Source organism: Notamacropus eugenii, chromosome 4 (assembly GCF_028372415.1).
Source record: "Notamacropus eugenii isolate mMacEug1 chromosome 4, mMacEug1.pri_v2, whole genome shotgun sequence".
In the NCBI taxonomy this organism is placed as follows: Eukaryota; Metazoa; Chordata; class Mammalia; order Diprotodontia; family Macropodidae; genus Notamacropus; species Notamacropus eugenii.
In genome coordinates, this window is record NC_092875.1 from 425,436,437 (window position 1) to 425,459,071 (window position 22,635).

A 22,635-nucleotide genomic window follows, 5' to 3' on the forward strand; every position below is an offset into this window, starting at 1 on the left:
TAGGCTAAAAGAGTATAAGTGTTGGTTCATAGCAAATATGAGTTCCCATGAAAATCAAACAATAAAAGAAACACAGGAAAAAAGAGCACAAGAAAATTATTTTAAAACTACTCTCACGTCTAATCATCTTAAATGCCTTTAACTCCACTCTGATTTCTTTTAGTATTCATATGCTCCAGTACTTACCATCTATATTGAACATAGTCTTAAAGAATATCTCCCAATCATTTTCTGAATGAGATTTCATTGAGCAGAGCTATTTTAAAATTGCATCAATTCTAGATTATTGGTTTACAATGGTAATTTGACCAACAAAAACAGGACAGTGCATCAGATCTTAACATCACAGGATTCAGAGATGAAAGGGAAATTTAGTTTCACCGAGACCAATGACTTGTCATTAGATGATAACACATTTTGACCCCATATTAAGCTACAAATCAAAGTTTCCAAGTTGTATTTTTCAATCCCTGGTTATTTCTCTGTTTGGCTAATGTAGAAGGGATACTTATATTAACTATTTAATAGAAGTAATGTGTCAATTTTCCCAAATATCTATGCCCCTTCTATTCAGTCATTAGGATCAGTCCTATAGAACCTTTATTATTCTGTTCAACATTTCTGACAATTACCAGTTCTTATATTCATATCATATCAATGTAGGAGAGATTAAAAACCTACCTATTTCCTTGTCTTCATTTTTACTAACCTCAGTGTCTCAATATCTGTCATTCAAAATTCTTGGTTTAGCCAAGAAAACTACATCATAAATTAAAACTCATTGTGAATATGTGTGCATATTTTTGTGCCAGTATCTCTGATATGACATCATTGTAGATCTGGAAATAATTTCTGTTAACTTGAATTAAGAAAATATTTATTAAGGAAATTCTTTTCTGTCAAAACAGTGAAACAATTTGTTTTTATTACTTTAATATAAATGTTTTACTGGCTTAATAATAACATGAAGTCTAGCCAGGGAAACAATTTTAACTCCCGAAAGGCCCCTAGAAACAGTCTAGTCTGATGATTTGCAGATTTGAAAACCAAGGCCCAGAAAGGTGAGGAGCTACTTCACTGACATACAGTTAGCTAGTAGCAGAGATGGGATTAAAAGCTAGGCTCCCTGACTCTCAGGGAAATACTCTTTTCTACAGCACCCTGCTACTTATCATCCCAAGTCCTTTTACTTTAAGTTGGATGCTCTTCAACGTATTATTTTCCCCTGCTCTATACTCATTATCTGAATTATTTGTAATTAGACACAAACTACACGCATCAAAATGTTTACCAGCTTCTGATTTGATATTTTATAATTTTTATGCTTTAAACTTTGTGTTATTTGTTTGATTAATGGTTGCCAGTCAAAGGCTAGGTAACAAACCAAAAATATGGCACCAAAAAATTATTTATAGGGAATGGACTATCTTAAACCTAAACAAAACGTAGCAAGTGAGCTAGAAACCTGGAAGATAGGCATTGAGTTCAAGCTGGGCTGAAAGTTAGGCCCCCAAATGCATTCTTTGGCTTCCATTATATCTGACCTGGTTGTCTACACATCCCACACCCCGAAGATTAATTATTGATCATCTTTTGCTTCATTTTGACTACATACGTACTACGTGTAACAATCTTCCAGAAAAACAAATCCCATGCCCCTGATGGAATCAGGGTCTATACTGATATTTCCTACTGACACTTTGACTCACCTGCATAGAAACAAATGCCTGTGTATCTTCTATATCCTCTCTCCCAATCCCTTTATCCCTGTCTACATTGCAGGAAATATAAATAGAGCAAAGAATACAGATTCCACACAAGACTGAGGTCACAAACCTTCTCGCCAATAGCCCTCCAGAGGACACTACTCATACTCTATCTTTGTCAGTTACCTTCTTGGATCTGTTCCTCCCATCTTGCCCCATAAAATCTCTGTCACCTTTGGGACTGACTTGCACCAGTATACGTTAATTGAGTCTCTGGTAGGGATGTAACGTCCCTGGAACTGTGGTATTTGCTGAACTCTTCCTACTCATTTAGAACACCAGTTCTTTATCTTGTCTGCCAATTGCCGCCATATTCTGATTAGAGAGTTTCCCAAGCTGTTCCCTTGGCCCCCACCTACAAGTATTAGCAACCCACAGAGTCAATATATACCCAGAACAGGTATGCAGACCTGTGGACTAAGATGGGCATGCTCCAGGTGCCTGCATTGTCCAGAATTAGCCCAGTTACCTAGCTTCATGATTGCTCCATAGAAGCTGTACTGCTTCTTAGACATTCAGCAGGATGAAAGGTGAAGAGTCCTGGAGACTGGGGTTTTTACCTTGACTCCAATGCTCAATAGTAAACATGGATAAGATTCTTGGGGTTTTCAAATTTCTGTTTCCTCATCTATAAAATGGAGTAATAAGATTTGCTCTACCTACGTTACAGGATTGTGGAGGAAAACTTTCAAATGCCTTATAAAGGTGAATAGTAAGATTTTCTGGTCATCAATGATGTCAGCTTTACCCTACCTACCACTTATCCCTATGCCCTGCCTTGGCATAAAGGCACCCCTTAATAAGATTTCTCAACTCTGGTTTTGGACTAAAGGGTTTAGTCACTGACTCCCTCATCTCCACCACTGTTGAGAGAAGAGTTCACTTGGCTCAGGTTGTACTCCTGAATTTGGGGGGGGTCTCTTCGAGGACCTATAAGTCATAAAGTTGTGTTGATCATGCTAATAACAGGTAGAAGTGAATTGTCCAGATCTTTTCATTTTAGGCAGGGAATCAATTCAGTCACTGAGGATGGGCTTGAGTCACTGAACTCAGAATTAAAGGGCTTTCTTTATCTCTGATAGACTCCCACTTGATCAAATGCCCTCCGGAAAGGAGAAAGATTCTAATGAGCCCTCTGGAATTAGAGACATGGGTTGGGAGTACAATTAATGCTCAGGAAAAGACTTAGGTAATGTTAGGGCTAGTCCTCAGAATCTGCGTTATTCTATACTTAGTACACGTTTATACAGTGTTTAGCTGGGGTGCTCTGTAAGATCCTATATAATTTAGTTCCTATTTCCTAGGATCCAAGGCAAGTTATTTCCTTACTAGCAAATGGAAGAAGCTGGTACCAGGATTCCCTCCTCTTGCCACCTTCAAGTTCAGGTGAATATGGGAAATATATTATTCATTACAAACTTGGAAAATTCTGCAGATAGGTAGCGTGGGTAGTAAGTGTATCGGATCTGGAGTCAAGAAGTCCTTGGTTCAAATTCAGCTTCAGACACGGGCTAGCCGTGGGACTTTGGGCAAGTCATTTAACCTCTGCCCATTTCTCTGCACAGTTTCTTCATCTATAAAATGGAGACGACAATAGCCTCTATCTCCCAGGATTATTGCGAAGATAAAATGAGGTAATATTTTTAAAGTGCTCTACAAACCCCAAAGTGCTCTCTCTCTCCCATATGTTATATATAATATCTAAAGCTATAAAGTGCTACACACATGCATGCATGTGTATGTATGAATATACATATATCTACATGTACATACATAATATTAGCTAATATCACATATATCATGCTGTCCTTTTTCGGGCCCATCTACAATCTAACCCTCTACAGGGGGACATTATATGTAGGAAGAAGTGGCTTACAAAAACTCTGGAATTATTACCTATAAGATGACTTCTCTCCTGCCTATGTTCTCTTTAAACATCATAGACATGACCCACATACAGATAAATTAGACTCTCCATTTCCCAAGAACCCTATAACTTCACTGACTGTGTCTTTGTATTTCTATGATCCTTGGAGTTTGGAGACCCCTTTCCTTCATTAACCCTATAGCCTTGTCTCTTCTTTTCCTTTATGACAGAAAGTATACATAGAAAAAATCCATCTGACACATTGGAGTTACGCTCATGGCAGAACAAAAAGAAACATGGGCCCAGGTCAGTGACAACCTCAAACGACAAATCAAAAAGTCTTCTATGTAAAAACATTTCCGGGAGAATCCTTTTTTTTTTTTTTTTAAATAGGTGACTGAAATAGTCTTACGATATTGGCCATATGACTGTCTCTTAGACTTCAAACACACTCTTGGAAAGTTTTTGTGCAATACTGTTCAAGTTCACCTTTACTAGGATTTGAATCAGAGATTTCCTAAGCTATTTCCTACCTCCCCCACAAAAAATAGGTTCATCTGAATTTCTTATTTTTTTTTTGTAGGGAAGGGTATTGTTTTATATTTTTAATTATATTTTGGAGAGTATTACTTGTAAAAGTGAAAATGAAGAACTGTGTCCTCACATTGATCATAGGGCTATTCAATCAGTTCAATTACACTAATTTTCCCTTATTCCAGAGCTCTTCAGATATCTGCAAGTCACCCAACAGTTGACCATACCATAAGTCAGAAGACCCTACAAACTGAGTCTGGATGCATAAGAGCAACAAGTGGCATTTTGAAACTCAGCATCTGGGCTCTTTGAATACTTTACTGGATTATGCCAGCTCTAGAACTTTCTGGCATGTTCCTATGATATCAAACACTTAGGCTGCTTTCCAGTTATGAGTACTGATCTTTTCTCCACATTACTTAGCTGATATGGAACACTTCTCCCACAATACAAATATTCCCTGAAAACAGGCTGTTCTGGAGAATATTCCAGGTCACTAGTTGTATACTCAGCTGGAACAATTTGTAATCTGAAGAAGGAAACCTGCAATTTTAGAAATCCTTTTCTATGGATAACCCATTAACTATAGCATGGAGGGGTGGAATAATTTCTTCAATTCGCCAACTTTTAGATACAAATTTTCTCCACGTAGTAGTTATCACAGTTTTGTTTTTAAAAATGGCACCTGGTATTGGTGGGCTTCTGTTAGCTAATTGGCAATTAACCAAACTACTCCTACCTCCAATATCTGCCTGTTCAAATTCTAGCCACTTTCAAGGTCAAATTTAAAGGCCACAATTTCCATTAAGCCTCTGCTGATATTCTCAGCCAGAAGTGTTCTTTCCTTTAAACTTCTATCACATTTTCTTTATCCCTCTTTAGTGATCAATTAAACTTTATATTATAGCTATTTGCACACACATCTATTCCCCTCACCCCCTCCTCCTCCCCTGAGGCTGGGGGAACATGTCTTAGTTATTTTGGGACCTTCCTTAGTACCTATCAACATAATTTACAAAGAGTAAACGCTTAAATGGTTTTATTTTACTTTTATTGAAGACAGTCTTCCTCGTCAGCCCTTGGTTTAAAGCATTTGGATTATGGAACCTTTTTCTTCTGTAGGCATCAGGGAACCCAAAATTGGCTCCAGAACTTACTCTCTAACCCTTTTGATAACTGATGCCTATGTGACAGAATTTAGGACAGGGCTTGGAGGAGTATTGGCACCCATTTGAGAGCAAGCAACCTTTAATATAAAATTTCACGTGCTGTTAGAATTTTAAAAAAACCTTCCTTCTCCTTCCCCCCCACCCCGCCCCACCAAAAGTGCCACCATCCCAACTGGAATAAGTGGATTCTATTCATTTTATTATTTAACTTTTTTGGTAACATCACACCTTAGCACTGAGGATGGCAAGAAAGATTTTTTTCTTACAATGGGGAAAAGAATCTGCTGGAAGATACAATACTCCCATTGCTCCTGACATTTGTCAGCTTCCTTGGAAGGACTTACAATGTTGATTTTTTCAGAGAAATACAAGAAAGTCCTATCACAGGAACTGAATGTGATATGTTGGCAGCAAATATTTGACAAAGGAGTCAGGTAACAAACTGATCTTTATGTCTACTAGAGATATCAAGGTATGTCCTTGGTTCAATTTAGTTGCAAAGTCTGTAGCTATGACATAAAGAAGCCACGGAGGAACAATAAGGCCCTCATGAGACATGATAATCAATCAGCAGATATTCTAGTGGCCCATTATCAATGTGACACCTGTGTCTGAACTAAGGTTGTGCAAAATGGTCCTCAAGTGATTGATGCCAAAGGCCACAAGAGAGTATATCCTAAGATTTTGTTTTTGGCCTTCCCACAAACCATGGTCAGTCTGGTGGTGGTAGATTGGTTCACTAAGAAAGCACATCTAATATGTTCATAAACCATACCACAAAGTTTCTGTTGGAGCATTTGAGATAGTGAATCAATTTGGGAGGTATAAAATCACTGCTTAGCCATGGTGAGGACCTTGTTGAAGTGGACTCAGTGAAGATGGTTTCATAATTTTCTCCAGTTCCATTCAGAAGCATGAGATTAGGAATGAAGGACTGAATCATGGAAATAATTCAAGGTTGATATGACAGAGTAAGATCTGTAATGGGATAAAGGGACAAGAGACTTGTGAAAAGATGATAGCGTTTACTTGGACTGTTTTACCAAGGAGTCAAGATCAGGAAGGGAAGATAGTATAACCACCAAAGGAATGATGGCATGGGAAAGAACTGTTATATGGAAGCAGCAGAAGTCATGGTGAGGATGAATAACACGGAAATTTTGAAGTTCATGAAAATAGATGTGAGACATATATGACTTATGACAAGATCAAGGATATGGCCATCTTTGCATGCAATTGTGGTAGGGTGAGAAACAAGGAAATTGAAGAACTCTGAGGGGTTAACAATGTGACTGATGAAGTCTACAAGTATGAGCACAAGAGTTAAAGAGTAAAGAAAATCTATCAGTAAAGAACTGAACTCTGAGGAAGGAAGGAGAGTGTTTTGGAGGTAGTTGGACAATGGTTATTAGAATTTTGACTGAGTGGTAGATATGATATGAGAGAACCTCAAAGTTCTCACTCAGGTTGCTAAGTTAGCAACAAAGAGTAATCCAGTTCCTCCACCACAATCAGTGAGTTGAGGGATTCAAGTCAAAGTATAACCAATGCTAGAAGGTTGTTGCTGTTGTGTTTGTCCTTAATTCTCAAAGAGGACCATGACACCAGTCACGGTCAAGGCAAGTCATGTCATCATTTCTCTGATATCATGGTCCTCTTTGAAAATGAAGAATGAACACAACTTGTCAGTAGACCAAGCTGCCTGAATGGGGACCCAGCCAGCTGGGTAACTCAGTTCATCCTCTCAACTAGCCTTCTCTCCTTCTTTCCCCTCTCCAAAAGAAGGTGAATTTTGATGGCCAGAAGCTGACCAGTTAACTTGGGGCACCCTTCCTTCCTTGTCTCCCCTAAAACCTTAGACCCAGTGTACTCTCAAGCTCATGGACTGAACAATAATGGGTCCCTGCCCAACCCCCACTTAATAGCAGCTTTTGCACCCCTCTGGCTTTGAGTGAATGACAATGGTAACAGTTTCCCTTCTAAACAACAACCCTGATGTTCCTGCCCCTCCCACTATGATTTATCTATTTTTTTTCTTTTTTCTATTAAAAGGGCCATCCCCCTGACTACTTTTTAAAGAGGCCTATTCACTGAATGGGCATCACCTTATTTTAAAGTGAGTACCTGAAAAGGCCTTAGCCCAAAAGGCCAAAGTCTTCCATTGCATCCTGGGCCATCTCCAGTCTTCCTGATGAATGTCTGGTCACTGGATCCAGATGGCTCAGGAGGAGAAAGTGAGGCTGGTGACCTGCACAGCCCTCCTTTACTCAAAACAAAGTCAAGGGCAAGTCATGTCATCATTTCTCTGATGTGATGGTCTTCTTCAAAAACGAAAGACAAACACAACTGACAATCCAATAGAATCTATACTCGTGTATATGTGTGTGTGTGTGTGTGTGTGTGTGTGTGTGTGTATACATATCTATTACTCATGCTGAGTAATGCTTCTGTTTTACCATTTAGCTAATCAGGTTAAAGTGGGTGCATACATCATCTCTAAGTTAACAGTGAATCAACTAATAAACACAGTTGTGAGTAGAGAGAAGGTGATTAGTTTCCCTACATAGGATGGGGTTGATAAGTTATTGATGTAAATTAGGTAATCCACCCCAAATTTAGACTAACAAGAGAAAAGTAAAATCACTCATAAGGTGGTAGAACCAAAGTTTGAGTGATGCCAGATCTTTGAAGAATAGGAGAGCTTAGCAGTTATTCCCAGAGTGTCTTCTGGTATCCTCCTTCCCTTCCTTTTCCTTTCTCTGTTTCTCTCTGTCTCATCTCTGTTTCTCTTTCTCTGTCTCTCATAGGGGATAAGAATGCCATTTATGACCTGATCATAGTGAATGATAATATACATACACACATACACATATGTATGTGTGTATTTAACCAATTACTGGACCACATTTAGGTCACAAATGACATTCTTATGAAATGTGCAGAAGACATGAATTTGAGAGGGATGGCTAAAACTTTGTATGACAGAGTTAAAAAAAAAACTTCAATTGACAAGAACAATGGGTAGAATACGGTAAGAAAGAATTTAATAGGGTTAATTATAAAGTTCTATACTTGGGTTAAAAAGCAAGTTTTGAAGTTAGAGGATCTGAGTTCAAATTCTGATCCTGAAATTTCCTGTCTAGGTAATCTTGGGGAACTCCATTAGCCTGTAGGAGCTAAGGTTTCCTTCTCAGTAAAGTAATGGGGTTTTCCTAATTGACCTCTGATTTCTATTCTAGGTGTATTATCTATGACCCTAAGACCTTTAGATAGAGAAGTTTGACTCGACAACAGTTTATATGAAAATGATCTGAAGGTACCAGTGAGGTTGCAAGCTCAATAAGTCAACAGTTTGACATGCAGCCAAAAAACCAAAACAAAATAACTTCTGATTTCAAACTGTACTAAGCAAGAAATAGTATTCAGAATCAAGGAAGTGACAGTCACCCTGTACTATGCTCAGATCAGATAGTGACTCAAGCATCACGCCACATTTTAGGAAGACTTAATAATCTAGAGAATACCCAGGTCATGGGGAGGGGCCAAGAAGTCCTGCGATCATAGGAAAGACTGAAGAAACTGGGAACGCTTAGTCTGGAGAAGAGAAAAATGAATGGTAACTATCTTCCAATATTCCAAGGGTTATCATTTAGAAGATGGAAAAAGTTTGTTCTTGTTGGCTCCAGGAAACAAAATTAGGAACTGTGAGTAAAAGGAGCAAAGGCTGGTTCAGGCTAGATATAAGAAATCTAACTAACAATTACAGCCATTTAAAAGTTCAATGAATTGCCTCAGGGGTAGCCATTTCCCCCTCACCAGATAACTTCAGCTGAAGGCTGAACAGTCCCTAGTTAGGGATATTGATCTTCATATAGTTATGGGCTGGACTATAGAACATTACAAGTTCACTACAATTCAAAGAATTTCTACATGAAAGTATCCTCTGCCCTGTTACATCTTTCCAGTCTTCATATTTTTCATGTACTTAACTTCTACTTGTAGGCTTAGCCTTACAGGTTCAGGGTCCAATTAATTAGACAGGGATTCTGAACTAGGAAGTTCTACATAAAGCCAGCCCTGCTGCTAAATGCCACCTACATTTATAGTGATGCAAAAGTCAAAATAATTCATGTTGGTTACATTTCTCTTTAAAATTGGTCATGTTAACTGAGATCATTGCCTAATAGATGGGGCAGCTAGGGGCACAGTGGATATCAAGTGCTGGGCCTGAAGGGAGGAATACTCATTTCCTAAGTTCTAATCTGACCTCCTCATTGTGTGAGCCTGAGCAAGTCACTTAACCCTGCCTCAGTTTGCTCATCTGTAAAATGAGCTAGAAAAAGAAATGGCAAACCAGTTCAGTATCTCTGCCAAGATAACCCCAAAGGGGATCACAAAGAGTCAGACAGAACAGAAATGACTGGACAATAACCCTCTAAAAGGTGGTTCCAGTTTGAGGTATTGTTTTACATTGTTTCATTTGTAAGTCAACTTCTGATGGCTCTTAAATTAGAAAAACTTACCCTTGTATATATTATTTGATGATGATGCAGGATTTAAGAATTAAACATTATGAAATAATATTCAGAAATTTTCTTTAATGTTATTTATGATTTATTGGGGTGAAAAGACTCTTCATATTTTTAACTCTTAAGCCTGGCTGATGTTTTATTTGGTAGGAAAATTAGTCAGTCAAGAGTTGATAAACATTTATTAAACACTTAGAATGTTCCAGACCCAGGTCTAAGCACAGCAAGGTAAAATGCCCTTTAGAAACAGTAAAGTTGGGAGTGTTACAAAATTTGTGTTGCTCATTTCAGATTTTTCTTCTTTCAATATTTAAGGATCTATGATTTGTTTTTATTTATTTTGTTATACTGCAGTATCTCATAGCTGGAAGGGCCCTAAGAGGCCATCTAGTTTAAATTGTACCTAAATAAGAACCTCTTATACAGAATCCTTAATAATTGGTCAGCCATATTTTGCCTGTCATCTCCCAAGACCACCCATTCTCATTTTGGACAGCCCTAATTACTAGGAGCTTTTCTCCCCATCATATCAAGCCTAGATGCATCTCATGAAATTTCTGCCTATTGTTCTTGGGTCTATCTCCGGAGGCCAACCAAAGTGTAATCCCCTGTATACATGACAGCGCTACAAATACTTGAAGGCAATTATTATTCTCTAGGCTAAATATTCTTCATTCTTTTGACTTATCCTCATACGACCTATAGACCCTTCACCATACAAAGCACCCTGCAGCTCAGTGATGACTTTCCAGATATGGTGCAACCAGGGCAATGCCCAGCAGGACCATCATTGCCCTCTCACCAAACACTCTGCCTCTCAGTGTTGTGTAGGGTTATATTGGCCTTTCCAGAGCTGCTATGGCCCAAACCTTCCTTATTCAATGTCAAGATCTTTGACTGAGGCTGATTTTCAGATGCCACTTATGAAGTCCATCATTAGGTCCTTACTCAAAGCCTTTCCAGCTTAGTCTAATGGCCAGGACTTTCACCGTATTGGGCTAGCCCTTTACAAGCTTAGGGATGTAACAATGTAATGAAATATTAAAATAGGACAGTAGTGAAGGCTGAGCTTTCTCATTTGCTAGAAATGTTTTCCATGCTCATCCATTATGCATTGCCCTAATTGGGTGAGCTACAAGATATACAATTCCTTGATGTATTTCAAAAAATCAATGAATTTAGCAATAATGAAAGTGATGGACTGCTTTTACTAGCTAACCCACAATGTTTTGCTGGAATCTTCTTATAACAACCTTACAGCTTACCCAGGACTCTTCGAACAAACTGTAAATTGCCACATCATATATTTTACAAGGTACAAACATAAAGGACAGTATAAGCTTCATTTTTACTAGTATGCTCAGATAAGATTTGATCTCCAAGTAGTTTAAATTCTAAAAATATGGGAGTCTGACATAATGGACAGTTTACTCAAAACAAACTTTAAATATAATGTCAATAAAAATAAATGTGCACATTACTTTATTTTCTTTCAAAAGAAAGTTACTTTTACAATTTGACCTATCTATTAGCATGTACACATAAAGCAAGACCTCTGAAAACAACTTTCATTTTTAGAAAGACAGCAAAGGTCGTGCTGTGAGACATGTACTTACTCCTAACAAAAGTTGATAATTTTCTGCAAAAGGAAGCATACCTGTTGGTTTAGGATGTGGTCAAAAAAGCAGATTACTGTGGTAAGCATTACACACACACACAGACACACACAGAAATCTTTGCTAAACTGAAGTCTGTGCTAAGTGCCTTGACTTACTATTAGGAAAAAGGCAGAATGTTAATATTTTGCTGTTTCAAAAAGAGTATAAAATTAATTTTCACCTGTCAATAAGCATAGTGTAAAACTCCAGCTTAATATTTAACATTTAACTATCTTGTAAAAAAGGGGAGGGTTTTTATATAAACTGGATTCAGTATGGGACATTCCATTACTAGTTATCAAACTTTTGATGGACATATTTGGTCTAGTAAATCGTACAGCTACACAAAAATATTTATGTAGAATATGTTCACAAATTTCTAGAAATTCAGATTAATTCAACCTGAAGCATGATGAAAATTTAGCTCTATAGCATTTTGAAACATTTGTTTCATTTTCTCTTTTCCCCTCTGTTGATAAATATTTTCTCTAGGGCTCAACACTACAGTGATATTTTATCCACTGCCTAGTTAGGGTTCAAATCATCTTCAGTTTTCTTTGTTCAAGCCATGTTACTTCTCTTCTGAAACTCCTTCTCTTAGATTTCACAGTGGACTCAATGTCCCATGTCCCAATGTCCCATGTCCATTTCCCAGTTTAAACACCTTTATCCCCTCACTCTGTCTATAATTGTTGCCGAATTCCTACTGTCTTGCCTATCTTCTTACCAGTTTAAATATTCTAATAAATACATCCTGATTTGTCTCTCCAAAACTCTCTATGTAAACAACTACCCTGTCTTTTCAAGTTTATCACTAAACGGTTTTTAATGGGGCTACCTGAAACAACGGAAAAGAAATTACAGAAAAATGAAAAAGGATAGTTTTACAACAATGTTAAAACTCTGAAATCTAGTCGCCAAAATTTATGATTTTTTTCCTCCTTTATCCTGAAGACCACAACACTTTTGTGATTATTACATAAATTTCATAATGGTGCTGACACAGCATTTCTGCTCAATTACCACTGCAATTAAAAAAAAAAAACTAAACAAAAAGGCATGGCAGCTTGTAGAACTACATTGACTCCTATTAAAAAAAGAACAGCATTAAAATCAAGTGAATACATCACAACAGAATATTAAACATTAAAGAGAAATTGTTTATTCAAGTAGATTTCCTTTAATTGTCCTGCATTAGGTAAGTACCTTATACTCCTCATAATCATTGTCATCTAGCAAACTCCTCTTGGATAGTTCTATTAGTTGTTCCGAAGTAAAGCGAGTTGGCAGGGGTTCAATGGAGGCTTGTTCATAAATTGGTTTCCCACTGAAAAACAGCTCCTTCCAATCACGCATAATTTTAACTGGAATAAGACTACAGAAAGAAAAAAACCAAAAGACAAATTAGTGACAACTTAGATACCCACTCGAACTTTTTGCTATCATGCTAATGTCATTCATTTTACTTCAATGGGTATAAAGAGAAAATAACAAAAAATGTCTGTAAAAGATGGAAAATAACAACACTCCTTAGATTTCTGTGTCAATGCATATATAATGGAGTCAGTTCAATTGAACAAAATTTGTTAATCATCTAAAAGTAAAAACCCTTGTTGTAGGAGACTAGAGGAGAAAGGAATGTTGTACCATCCTTATGAAACTTACTGTATCAGGGGATATAGGAAATATGAGTATGTACATGTATATAAGCATGTGTAGATGTGTATATATATGTATGGGCATGTGTTGTATTAGAGAAGTTAAAAAACCAACACTTAAAGGTGCACAGTCATTAATATTAGTTCAAGAAACAAATACTTTTATCACAGTTTTTTTTTTTTTTACAATTTGCTGACTAAAAATAACATTTTGATTAAATGTGTCAATTCTAATACACTTTGTTTTCTCATCAGGACAGCAGTATATTAGCAGCTGCATTAGATCAGATGCTTGATTGTGTAATATTGGCTCTCTAATCATTTATTGAATAAAGTTCAGACTCCTAAGCCTGGCACCCAAGACTTCTCATAATTTGTATCATCCCACAATCTCCTCCTCCTTCAACCCCCCAATATATTACACTGAGGCCAGCAATGATGTTCAGTCAGTCCCTGTGCATTCTCCTCTCACATGTTGCTGTTTCCTATTTCTGTATTGTCCTCTCTGTTATCTTTGCTTATTAATTATATTCATGTGTTAAGGCCCAGAACAAATACAAACTTGACCATTAAATCTTGTTTCATTCAAGTCTGTAAAATTCTCACCTACCTGACACCTCCAACTTACTGTAACTCTTGCTTTGTACTTTTAAATGCAATCGTCACATCTTCTTTTGTATATGTTATCTCTGCATATGTTGCATTCTCTATTGAACTGTCTGTCCCATAAGGGTAGGAACTGTATCTTATTGTTTTTAGCATTTCTTTCAACTTTCGGTACATTTCCTCCAATAAGATATGTTTTTATTGACAGCTATTTCATGTTAGGCTTAAAAGCTAATGAAATTTAACTTTAATGCATATACTGTCATAGCATCTTTCATAATGAAGTTTTAAAACTGTCATTGGCTTCTACAAAAAATGACAATTTATACACTGCCAAAGCATTACTTAAGTCACTGCCTTTCTTTTCAGTTGTTTGATGACTGTAGTATTTGCTTCTTCACCAAAGTCAATCTGGGATTTTGATGTGAAATATACACATATCACTATTGTTACAAAGCAAAGGAAAATCTCTACATAGATTGTTATCTACACAATAAAATACAGAGAAGACCTGAGATGAGTTTCTCGCTTATCTATAGGCTGATATAATCTTAGCTTGTATATATAACAACTATATTTCAATTGCCTGTTATCATATCAATACCTTTGTAGTCATGCATTTCTTTTACAAATAGAATCACAGAGTTGTACAGAGATAGGAGATAATATTGCTGAGTTCAGAAGGCAGATCTGGAGTAGGGAGTATATGAAGGCAAATCACTTGAAATGAGTCTGAGAAAGTAGAATGGATGTAGATGAGAAGGCTTTTAAATGCTAAGCTCAGGAATAGGTGTTTTATCCTAGAAGGCACGAAAAATCCTTAACCATATGAAATATGTAGTTAGATCTCTGCTTTAGGGAAGATTACTTGGACAGCTGGGTAGAAGATAGATGGAATGGAGATACTAGTGGCAGAAAAACCAGTTAGGAAGATGGTAAAGGTAGAGTGATGATGCAAGGCAAGATGTTAAGGTGTTACTGTTCTGGGAAGCCAGGGTACTTGCGAGATTTCACGGGAGAGCTTGCTGAGTTAGAGCAACAGAAGAAATAGTGAGAGTCATAGAGAACCTCTGGTCTAAATCTACCTTGGTCCTATTGAATAATGTTTGGGATACATTTCTAGAGTTTCTTTGCTAAAATTTTACTTAAAATTATAGAAGATACTATATGGAAAATGAAGCATTTTAGTGATCATTTCTTTCTTCTCTAGATGTTCGTGAGCCATCCTTTTGATCAAATAGTAGGCTATGGCAATCATGACCCAAGGTCCTAGGCAGATAAGGTGAGAGAAGGGGAATCAATAGGAGAGATGTTGCGGAGAGAGAAGTAAAGACTCAGGAACTGACTGATATGGGGGAGGGGTGGTAAAGGAAAGAGAAAAGTTGAAGTTTACTCTGAGGTTGAAAACATTTGTGACTGGAAGGATGATGGCAATCTGAAAAGAAAAAAGGAATACTGGAGGAAAGGTAGCTTTAAAAGAAAGAAAATAAATTTCATTTTGGATACAATGAATTTGAGATGTCTATCAGACATTCAGGTAAAATGTTCATAACATGCATGATAACCAAATTAGAACTAAGATAATATATAAAAATTTTAACAATACAAGTAATCATAATCAGTGAGAGGCAGCATGTAGTGGTTTGTAGGCTAGCTCTGGAATGAAGTCATTTTGGGGTAAAATCCCACTACTAGACAGACAAGTCCTTAATCCTGTGAATACTTTAAGACTAAGTTGGAAGGGAGAGCCAAGAGGACAATTAGAGGACACCCATCTGAACTCTTTCCACATTCCTCTCCAAACAACTTTAAAATAGTGCCTTAAATCAAATTTTGGAGAGACAGAGAAAACAAAAGGTAAGGGTAAGACATTTTTTCCAGGCCAAAAGCATTTAAAAAGTTTCCAGGAGAACCTTTTCTGTACCACTAGGGTAGAAGTTCATATTGAATCCACACATGTGGTGCTGCAGCAGTGGACAGAGCTACAGTAGCTTCAGGAGCTCTCAGCCCAGAGATGGTTAAGGGTTTGGACAACTAGGCAGAAAGAGATTACAGGGGTCCCTTGGCTGACATCGGGCACAGCTGCCACTGACTGGCAACTCTACTGCTTATACACAGTTTAGGGTTGCAGGTCCAAGGTGGAGAGGAGTACTAGGGGTTGGTCACAAGGGAGCAGGGGTCTTGGTCACAGTTCCAAGACAAAAAGATGCCAGTGCTTGTGGCTACAGAGGACCGGGGCCTTTCCTGGGTAAGGGCTAGAGTATGGACCAGGAGAACAGTCACCATACCTCTCTGAGGATCACAACACAGTAGAAATATTAAAAAAAAAAACAAAAAAAACTTGCAGATCCCCATAGCTAGTTCTGAAAACAGCAGCACAAAAAAGCCTGAAGCTTCTGTGCTTCCCCTCTCTCAAATAAACTGAGCCCAACTTTAATATAAAGTTCAAAGTCTAAAAATAGGCTGGAAAAATGAGCAAACAACAACAAAAACAGAACGTGATCACGAAAAGCTACTACAGTGGCAGGGAAGATCAAGACATAAATTCAGAAGAGGATAACAATGTGAACACATCCACAAGCAAAGCCTCAAAGGAAAATGCTAATTGCCCAACAAGAATTCCTGGAAGAGTCAAAGAGAGATAAGAGTAATAATGGAAAAAGTGGAGGGGGAGGAATGAGAATGATGCAAGAAAATTATGAAAAGAGAATTAACATCTTGGTAAAAGAGGCACACAAATACTGAAGAAAATATCTTAAAAAAACAGAATTTGTCTAATGGCAAAAGAGGCAAAAAAAAAAAAGTTCATGGAGGAAAATAAGTAGAATAGGCTAAATGGAAAAGGAGGCACAAAAATTCTATGAAGAAAATTTTTTTAAAAAAACAGAATTGGCTACATGGAAAAACAGGTGCAAAATTTCACTAAAGAAAATACTTGCTTCAAAACTTGAACTGGAAAAGTGGAAGCAAAAACTCCATCAAGAAACAATTAAACTCAAAAGAATAGAAATGTGGGATATATCATCAGTAAAACAACTGACCTAGAAAATAGATCAAAGAGAGACAACTGAAGACTGTCTACCTGAAGGCCATGATAAAAAATAAAATAAAAGGACTTATACATCATATTTCAAAATATTATCAAGCAAAAGTGCCCAATATCTTATATCCTGAGGATAAACAGAAATTGAAATAGTCCACCAATCATCTCCTGAAATGAAAACACCCAGCAATACTGTAGACAAATTCCAGAGCTCAAAGGTCAAAGAGGAAATATTTCAAACAGTCAGAAAGAAACAATTTAAGTTGTGGAGCCAGTCAGGATAGCATACTTTAAAGAGCAGAGGGCTTGGAATATGATATTCTCGAAGGCAAAGGAGGTAGGATTACAACCAAGAATAACTTAGCCAGTAAAACTGAGCAAATCCTTCAAGGGGAAAATGGATATTTAATGAAATAGAGGACTTTCAAGTATTCCTGATGAAAAGACCAGAGCTGATTGAAAATTCGACATTCAAACAGAAAAGTCAAGAGAAGCACAAAAAGGTAAACATGAGAGAGTAATCATGAAGGTCTCAAGAAAGTTAAACCCTTTATGTAAATATAAATACATTTCTATATGGGAAGGTATACACTGTAACTCCTAAGAAATTTTTCATTGGGGCAATTAGAAAGAGTCTACAATAGACAGAGTGCATGGATGTGAGTCAATTTTGTTGGAATGATGTCTAAGAAAAAATGAAAGGGTAAGAAATAAGGATGCAAAGGGAGAGGCAGAATGGGAAAAATTTTCTCACATAAAAAAGGTGGTTAAGGAAGAGCTTTTACAGTGGAGGTGAAAACAAGAGTGGGGGGTGGTGGTACTGTGCAATGTTTGAACCTCACTCTTCCTGAATTGGTTCAAAGGGGAAAGAATATATGTGCACACTCAATTTTGTATAGAAATGTAACTTATCTAATAGAGAAGAAGAGGATAAGAGAGAAGGGGGGATGATTAAGGGAGAACAGATTAAGGAAGGTAGTGGTTAGACACAAAATAGACTTTAAAGAAGAGACAAGATCAAAAGAGAAGAAACAATTAAAAGTGACACGGGATGAGCTCACCAATGAAAATAAAGTGGAAAGCCAAACAGATTAGAAACTAGAATTCAACAATATGTTGTTTACAAGAGCCACACTTGAAATAGAAAGATACACACAGAGTTAAAATAAAGGGCTGGAATAGAATCTAATACATTTCAGCAGAACTGAAAAAAGGTAGAGGTAGCCATCATGATCATGGACAAAGTAAAATCAAAATAGAAGTCATTAAAAGGGATAATCAGGAAAACTGCATTTTGCTAAAAGGTACCATAGACAATGAAGAAATATAAAAAAATTTACAGCTAGCTTCTTTGATAAAGACCTCATTTCTCAAATACAAACTGTGTATAGAACTGAGTCAATTTATAAAAATAAGTCAATTCCCAATTAATAAATGGTCAAAAGATATAAACAGGCAGTTTTCAGAAGAAGAAATCAGAACTATCTATAGTCATATAAAAATATTCTAAATCACTCTTTATTAGAGAAAGGCAAATTCAAACAACTCTGTGGTATCACCCACACCTATCACAAATGACAAACTGTTGTAGGGGATAAGGGAAAAATAGGTACAGAAATGAACCGGTTGTAGAATAGATACATAGGGAACTGATTCAATATATAAAAGCTATTCTACAACAAACACGTGGCCAAAGGAAATGAACAGTTTTTAATTGAAGACAAAATTACTAATGACTGCATGATTCCCATATATCAACATATCATTTCAATAACCATATGAAAAAGACCTATATTAGAAATAATAGAGAGAAATAAAAATGAAAACAACTCTGATGATTATGTGACAAGATCTCAAATTCATAAATCTGTCCTAGATAAAAAATATGGAAACAATGAGAGGAGGAGCTTTGTGAAGACTGAGAATTTCAGTTGAGTTGTAGCTTGGTTCAATCATTATGGAAAATAATTTGTAATTATCCTAGAAATCCATTAAACTGTTCATATCTAGTGACCCAGAAATATAACAGATGTATACATACCCTAATGAGGTCGTATATAACAAAATATTCATAGTTGTACTTTTATGGTAGCAAAAATGAGAAAAGGAAAATATCTAGAAATATTTGGAAAATGGCTGGATAAACTGTTATAGAAAAGCAAGGGAATACTACTGTGTCATAAGAAAGGATAAATATGAGATATTCAGAAAAATACGGAAAGACTTATGTGAGCTGATATAGAATAAAATAAGCAAAACCAAGGGGGCAACATACACAGATTACAATGATGTAAGTGAAAATACCACCAAAAGGCAATCAAACTCATGTTAATTGCAATGGCCACCGAGTCCCCCAAAGTAGAATCCCTTCCCCCCAAAAAATCTTGTCTTGGCAAGAAGGTATGGGCAAGAAGAGAACAGTGTCACACACATATTCCATCATATGTAGTCATTTGCTTAACTGAGCTTTTTTTCCCCTTGAAAAGAAGGACTCAACGTCAGGAATGGGAGATTAGGAAATGAGGTGTCCTTATTCATGAATTAATTCCTTGCTGCCCACACATATGGCCAGGATGCCCTCATTTACCTGACCCTGCCATCTTCTTAAACTACCATCCTAAAGCTTTACTTCCTTTCACTTCCAATCTCCTGGAGGTCATCTATTTTGTCCTCTCTACTTTCTTATTATCCACTTACTTCTCAGAAACTTGTCAGTTTCTGACATCACCACTCTACTGATCTTGTAGATTTCAAGTTTCTCAACCATCTCAACTGCTAAATCAAAAACTAGAGAGAGAAGGAAACCAAAGAACACATCAACCAGTCTAAAAATTTATTATAGCTCTAGAGATGCCCCAAAATACAATCTAGAAAGAGTAAATTCCTTAACAATTGCAAGAAAGAATTAAAAGGGGAAAAAATGGGGTTTTCATAAGGACTACATAAATATTTATAGCAGCAAGCACCTTAATAACATATCCAGGATGACCTACTAGCTCTTTGATCTGCTTTTCTAAAAGGAAAGCAACTTTTGAGGGAGGTCAATCTTCTTTAACTACATATACAAACAGAGAAAACACAAGCAGAGAAATAAAGAACAACAGGGCTTCTAACTGTCTGTCTGACCATAAGCAATACATACATCACAGATCAACAGACAGATCCAACTGTGTGACTGTAACATACATACACAGTTACCAGAAAGAGAAGCACCAACATCTGAGTTTTCAAAGAAGGGGTAGGGAGTTCCTTAACGGCTACTAGAGTCTTATCTGATTATATCATACGAACATTCTTCCAAAGAGTAAGCCCCAAAAGACAAGATGATTTCATAGAAACCTGAGTAATATAAACTAGTGTAGAGTGAAATGAGCAGAATCAGGAGAACAATTTCTACAAAGAGAGCAAAACTGGAAAGATAAAGAACTTTGATATTCTTAAGAACTCACATCAATGCAATGACAATAGAAGGTCAATGATAAGTCCTGTTTCCCACCTCTTGAGAGGGAGAGGATGGACTCAATGTGCAGAAAGAGACATATATTTTGGGACAAGGTTGTAGTCTGATTCATTGTGCTTATATATGCTTATTTGTTTCAAAGTTTTTACTTATTTGGGGGGAGGGAGTTGGAAGGAGAGAAGATTATTAGCAATATGTCATTAAAAAGCCATTTCAACTTATTTTTTTTTTAAAGCAGAAGGAAGCATAGACAAGCAATGGTTTTGAAAGTAATTTATAGAAATATTTAAAAACTTTTTGTTGTTAAAGCAAATCATATGAAAAGGAGACTCACAGCTTATATAAAATCTCCTTTTGTGTTCTGCTGGGCATATGGAAATGCTTTCTTATTCTGGAGTTTAAATTCAGAATAAAAGTATTAAAAATTAAAGAAGGAAAAAAAGAAACAGTTTCCTTTCGAATAATTCAGAAAATTACATCCAAGTTTGCAACTGATATTTGTAAATGGATGCTAATGGGAAGGAACAATCCCTTCTCCTAGGGGAAAATGTGAATTATTCTTCTTTAAAATAAAACTGAGTGGAAAGGGGGACCCTGGAACCCATGACATAAATAGGGCAATAAAACAACAGCGTACTCTAATCAAAATCAAGTTTTGCAGGGCCTTCAACCTGATACAAAGGATCCACTGACAGGTTATATATTTGGAATGTTAAAAAAAATCTAAAAAAAAAGTGGAAGAACAGCCACCGAGAGAAGAAACAACAGAGTGTGAATGCCAGGGCTGTTTCTGAACACACCCCCTTCATTCCTGGTTGACTGCCATCATCTTTTCTACATGTGAGTTAAAGATAGAAATTTCTAAATGTTATTTGCAATGAGGATACTGTCCTGAAGCACTAGCCTGCTCATTAGGGGGAGGGGGGAACAAAAACGTTTTATATACTATTAAATAACAGGGATGTAGATTTGAATTGTAAAGAAAGTTTCCCAACTCATAGTGATGTTCTACCTTGAAAAGCTTTTACATTTTGTTATCAAGCATCTGTGACGTTGAGTTCAAATGCTTTCATCCAGTTATCACTGAAGAAGGGGATAACTTGTTACAGTAATTTCCCATTTTTTCATGTATGTTTTCCTAATTTCTTCATAAATGTTTTTTGGATTACATGACAATTAGATTTCACATTAATCTCATAAACATTGTTTTTTTCTCTACTCAAGAAATAGTAACAGTCTGTGTCAATGGCTGTTTTTTTATCTGTTTTGCTTTTTTTCAGCATGCAGGAGCTATCTTAATTGCAAGACATTTTTTCCATTTTTATTCTTTCTCTAATTTTATATTGATTTCTATCTTTGCTCTAACAAATTAATAATCTGACTGTATACAGTCAAACAAATTCAAAATGGCTCCTATGTACAATTTTTTTTCTATTCTTGTCACTTCTGTATGTATGCATATTTGATGATTCACATATCAAGTGGCTCAACTCATTTGAAGAAAGCATTCATGATTTATTGGCTTAAGATTTTGGTGTAATCTCCAAACCTTTGGTCTCTTCTGTCTCTTATATCTGAGCCATATTTTCCAACATATCATTCCTCATCCTCATCTACACAACAGACAAATTTCTCAGTTTGGCCTGTGTTAAAAGGTTTCCCTAAAGACCCTCTGAAGGTATCTTATGTTTTCCTCATTCAAATCTTAAGGTCTTTCCCCTGTTACCTGGTCCTTGCATTTGTTTGTCTGTGTTTTTGCTTTATTTTATCCTGCTCCATTAGTTTCTCATGGTCTGACTTTTTTCCCCTGGACTATGAACCTCCTTATTGACTTTGCCCTCTGATATCTTTTATACTGAGTCTTGTCTCTCTAACTTCTGATCTGCTGCTACATGAAGAATAGGAAGGGTCAGGAAGTCTAAACGATAGTTTCTTTATCTCATCCTGATTCCCAGGCCTTGTTCTCATCCCCAGTATGCTCCTGATCACTTAGACTTTGTTTCAAGTTTCTGTTTTAATCTCATCTCGGTGAGGATCTAACATCTACGTCTGTGTGGGCCCTAGTGTGATAGCAGAAATGAAACATCACCTTTGAAAAACTTTCCCTACCCTTTACCTGAATTAAGAAAAGAAATTCTATAACTGAATCTATACATATATATATAAATATATATTTGATCTCATCATATCTTTCTTCATGAATATCTTCATAAACATTTTATGCTATATTATCTAGGACATTGCTAAAACCTCTGGGGAATACAAAGGTCATTAAAAATCTCTGAATTCAGTTTTCTTATAGATAAAAAAATAGGAATAATATCTGCAACATTTAATTCACAGAG

General features: G+C 36.5%; 1 protein-coding gene across 16 annotated transcripts in view; it reads right to left on the reverse strand.

Moving 5' to 3' along the window:
- SPEF2 (sperm flagellar 2) overlaps window positions 1–22,635 on the reverse strand; it is a 289,696-nt gene that overhangs the window by 174,843 nt on the left and 92,218 nt on the right. For all 16 annotated transcript variants that reach the window (XM_072605832.1, XM_072605837.1, XM_072605838.1 and 13 more), the window contains one exon: window positions 12,730–12,898. In XM_072605832.1, the coding sequence (XP_072461933.1) occupies window positions 12,730–12,898 (169 nt within the window). The remainder of the gene's footprint in view (window positions 1–12,729; window positions 12,899–22,635) is intronic.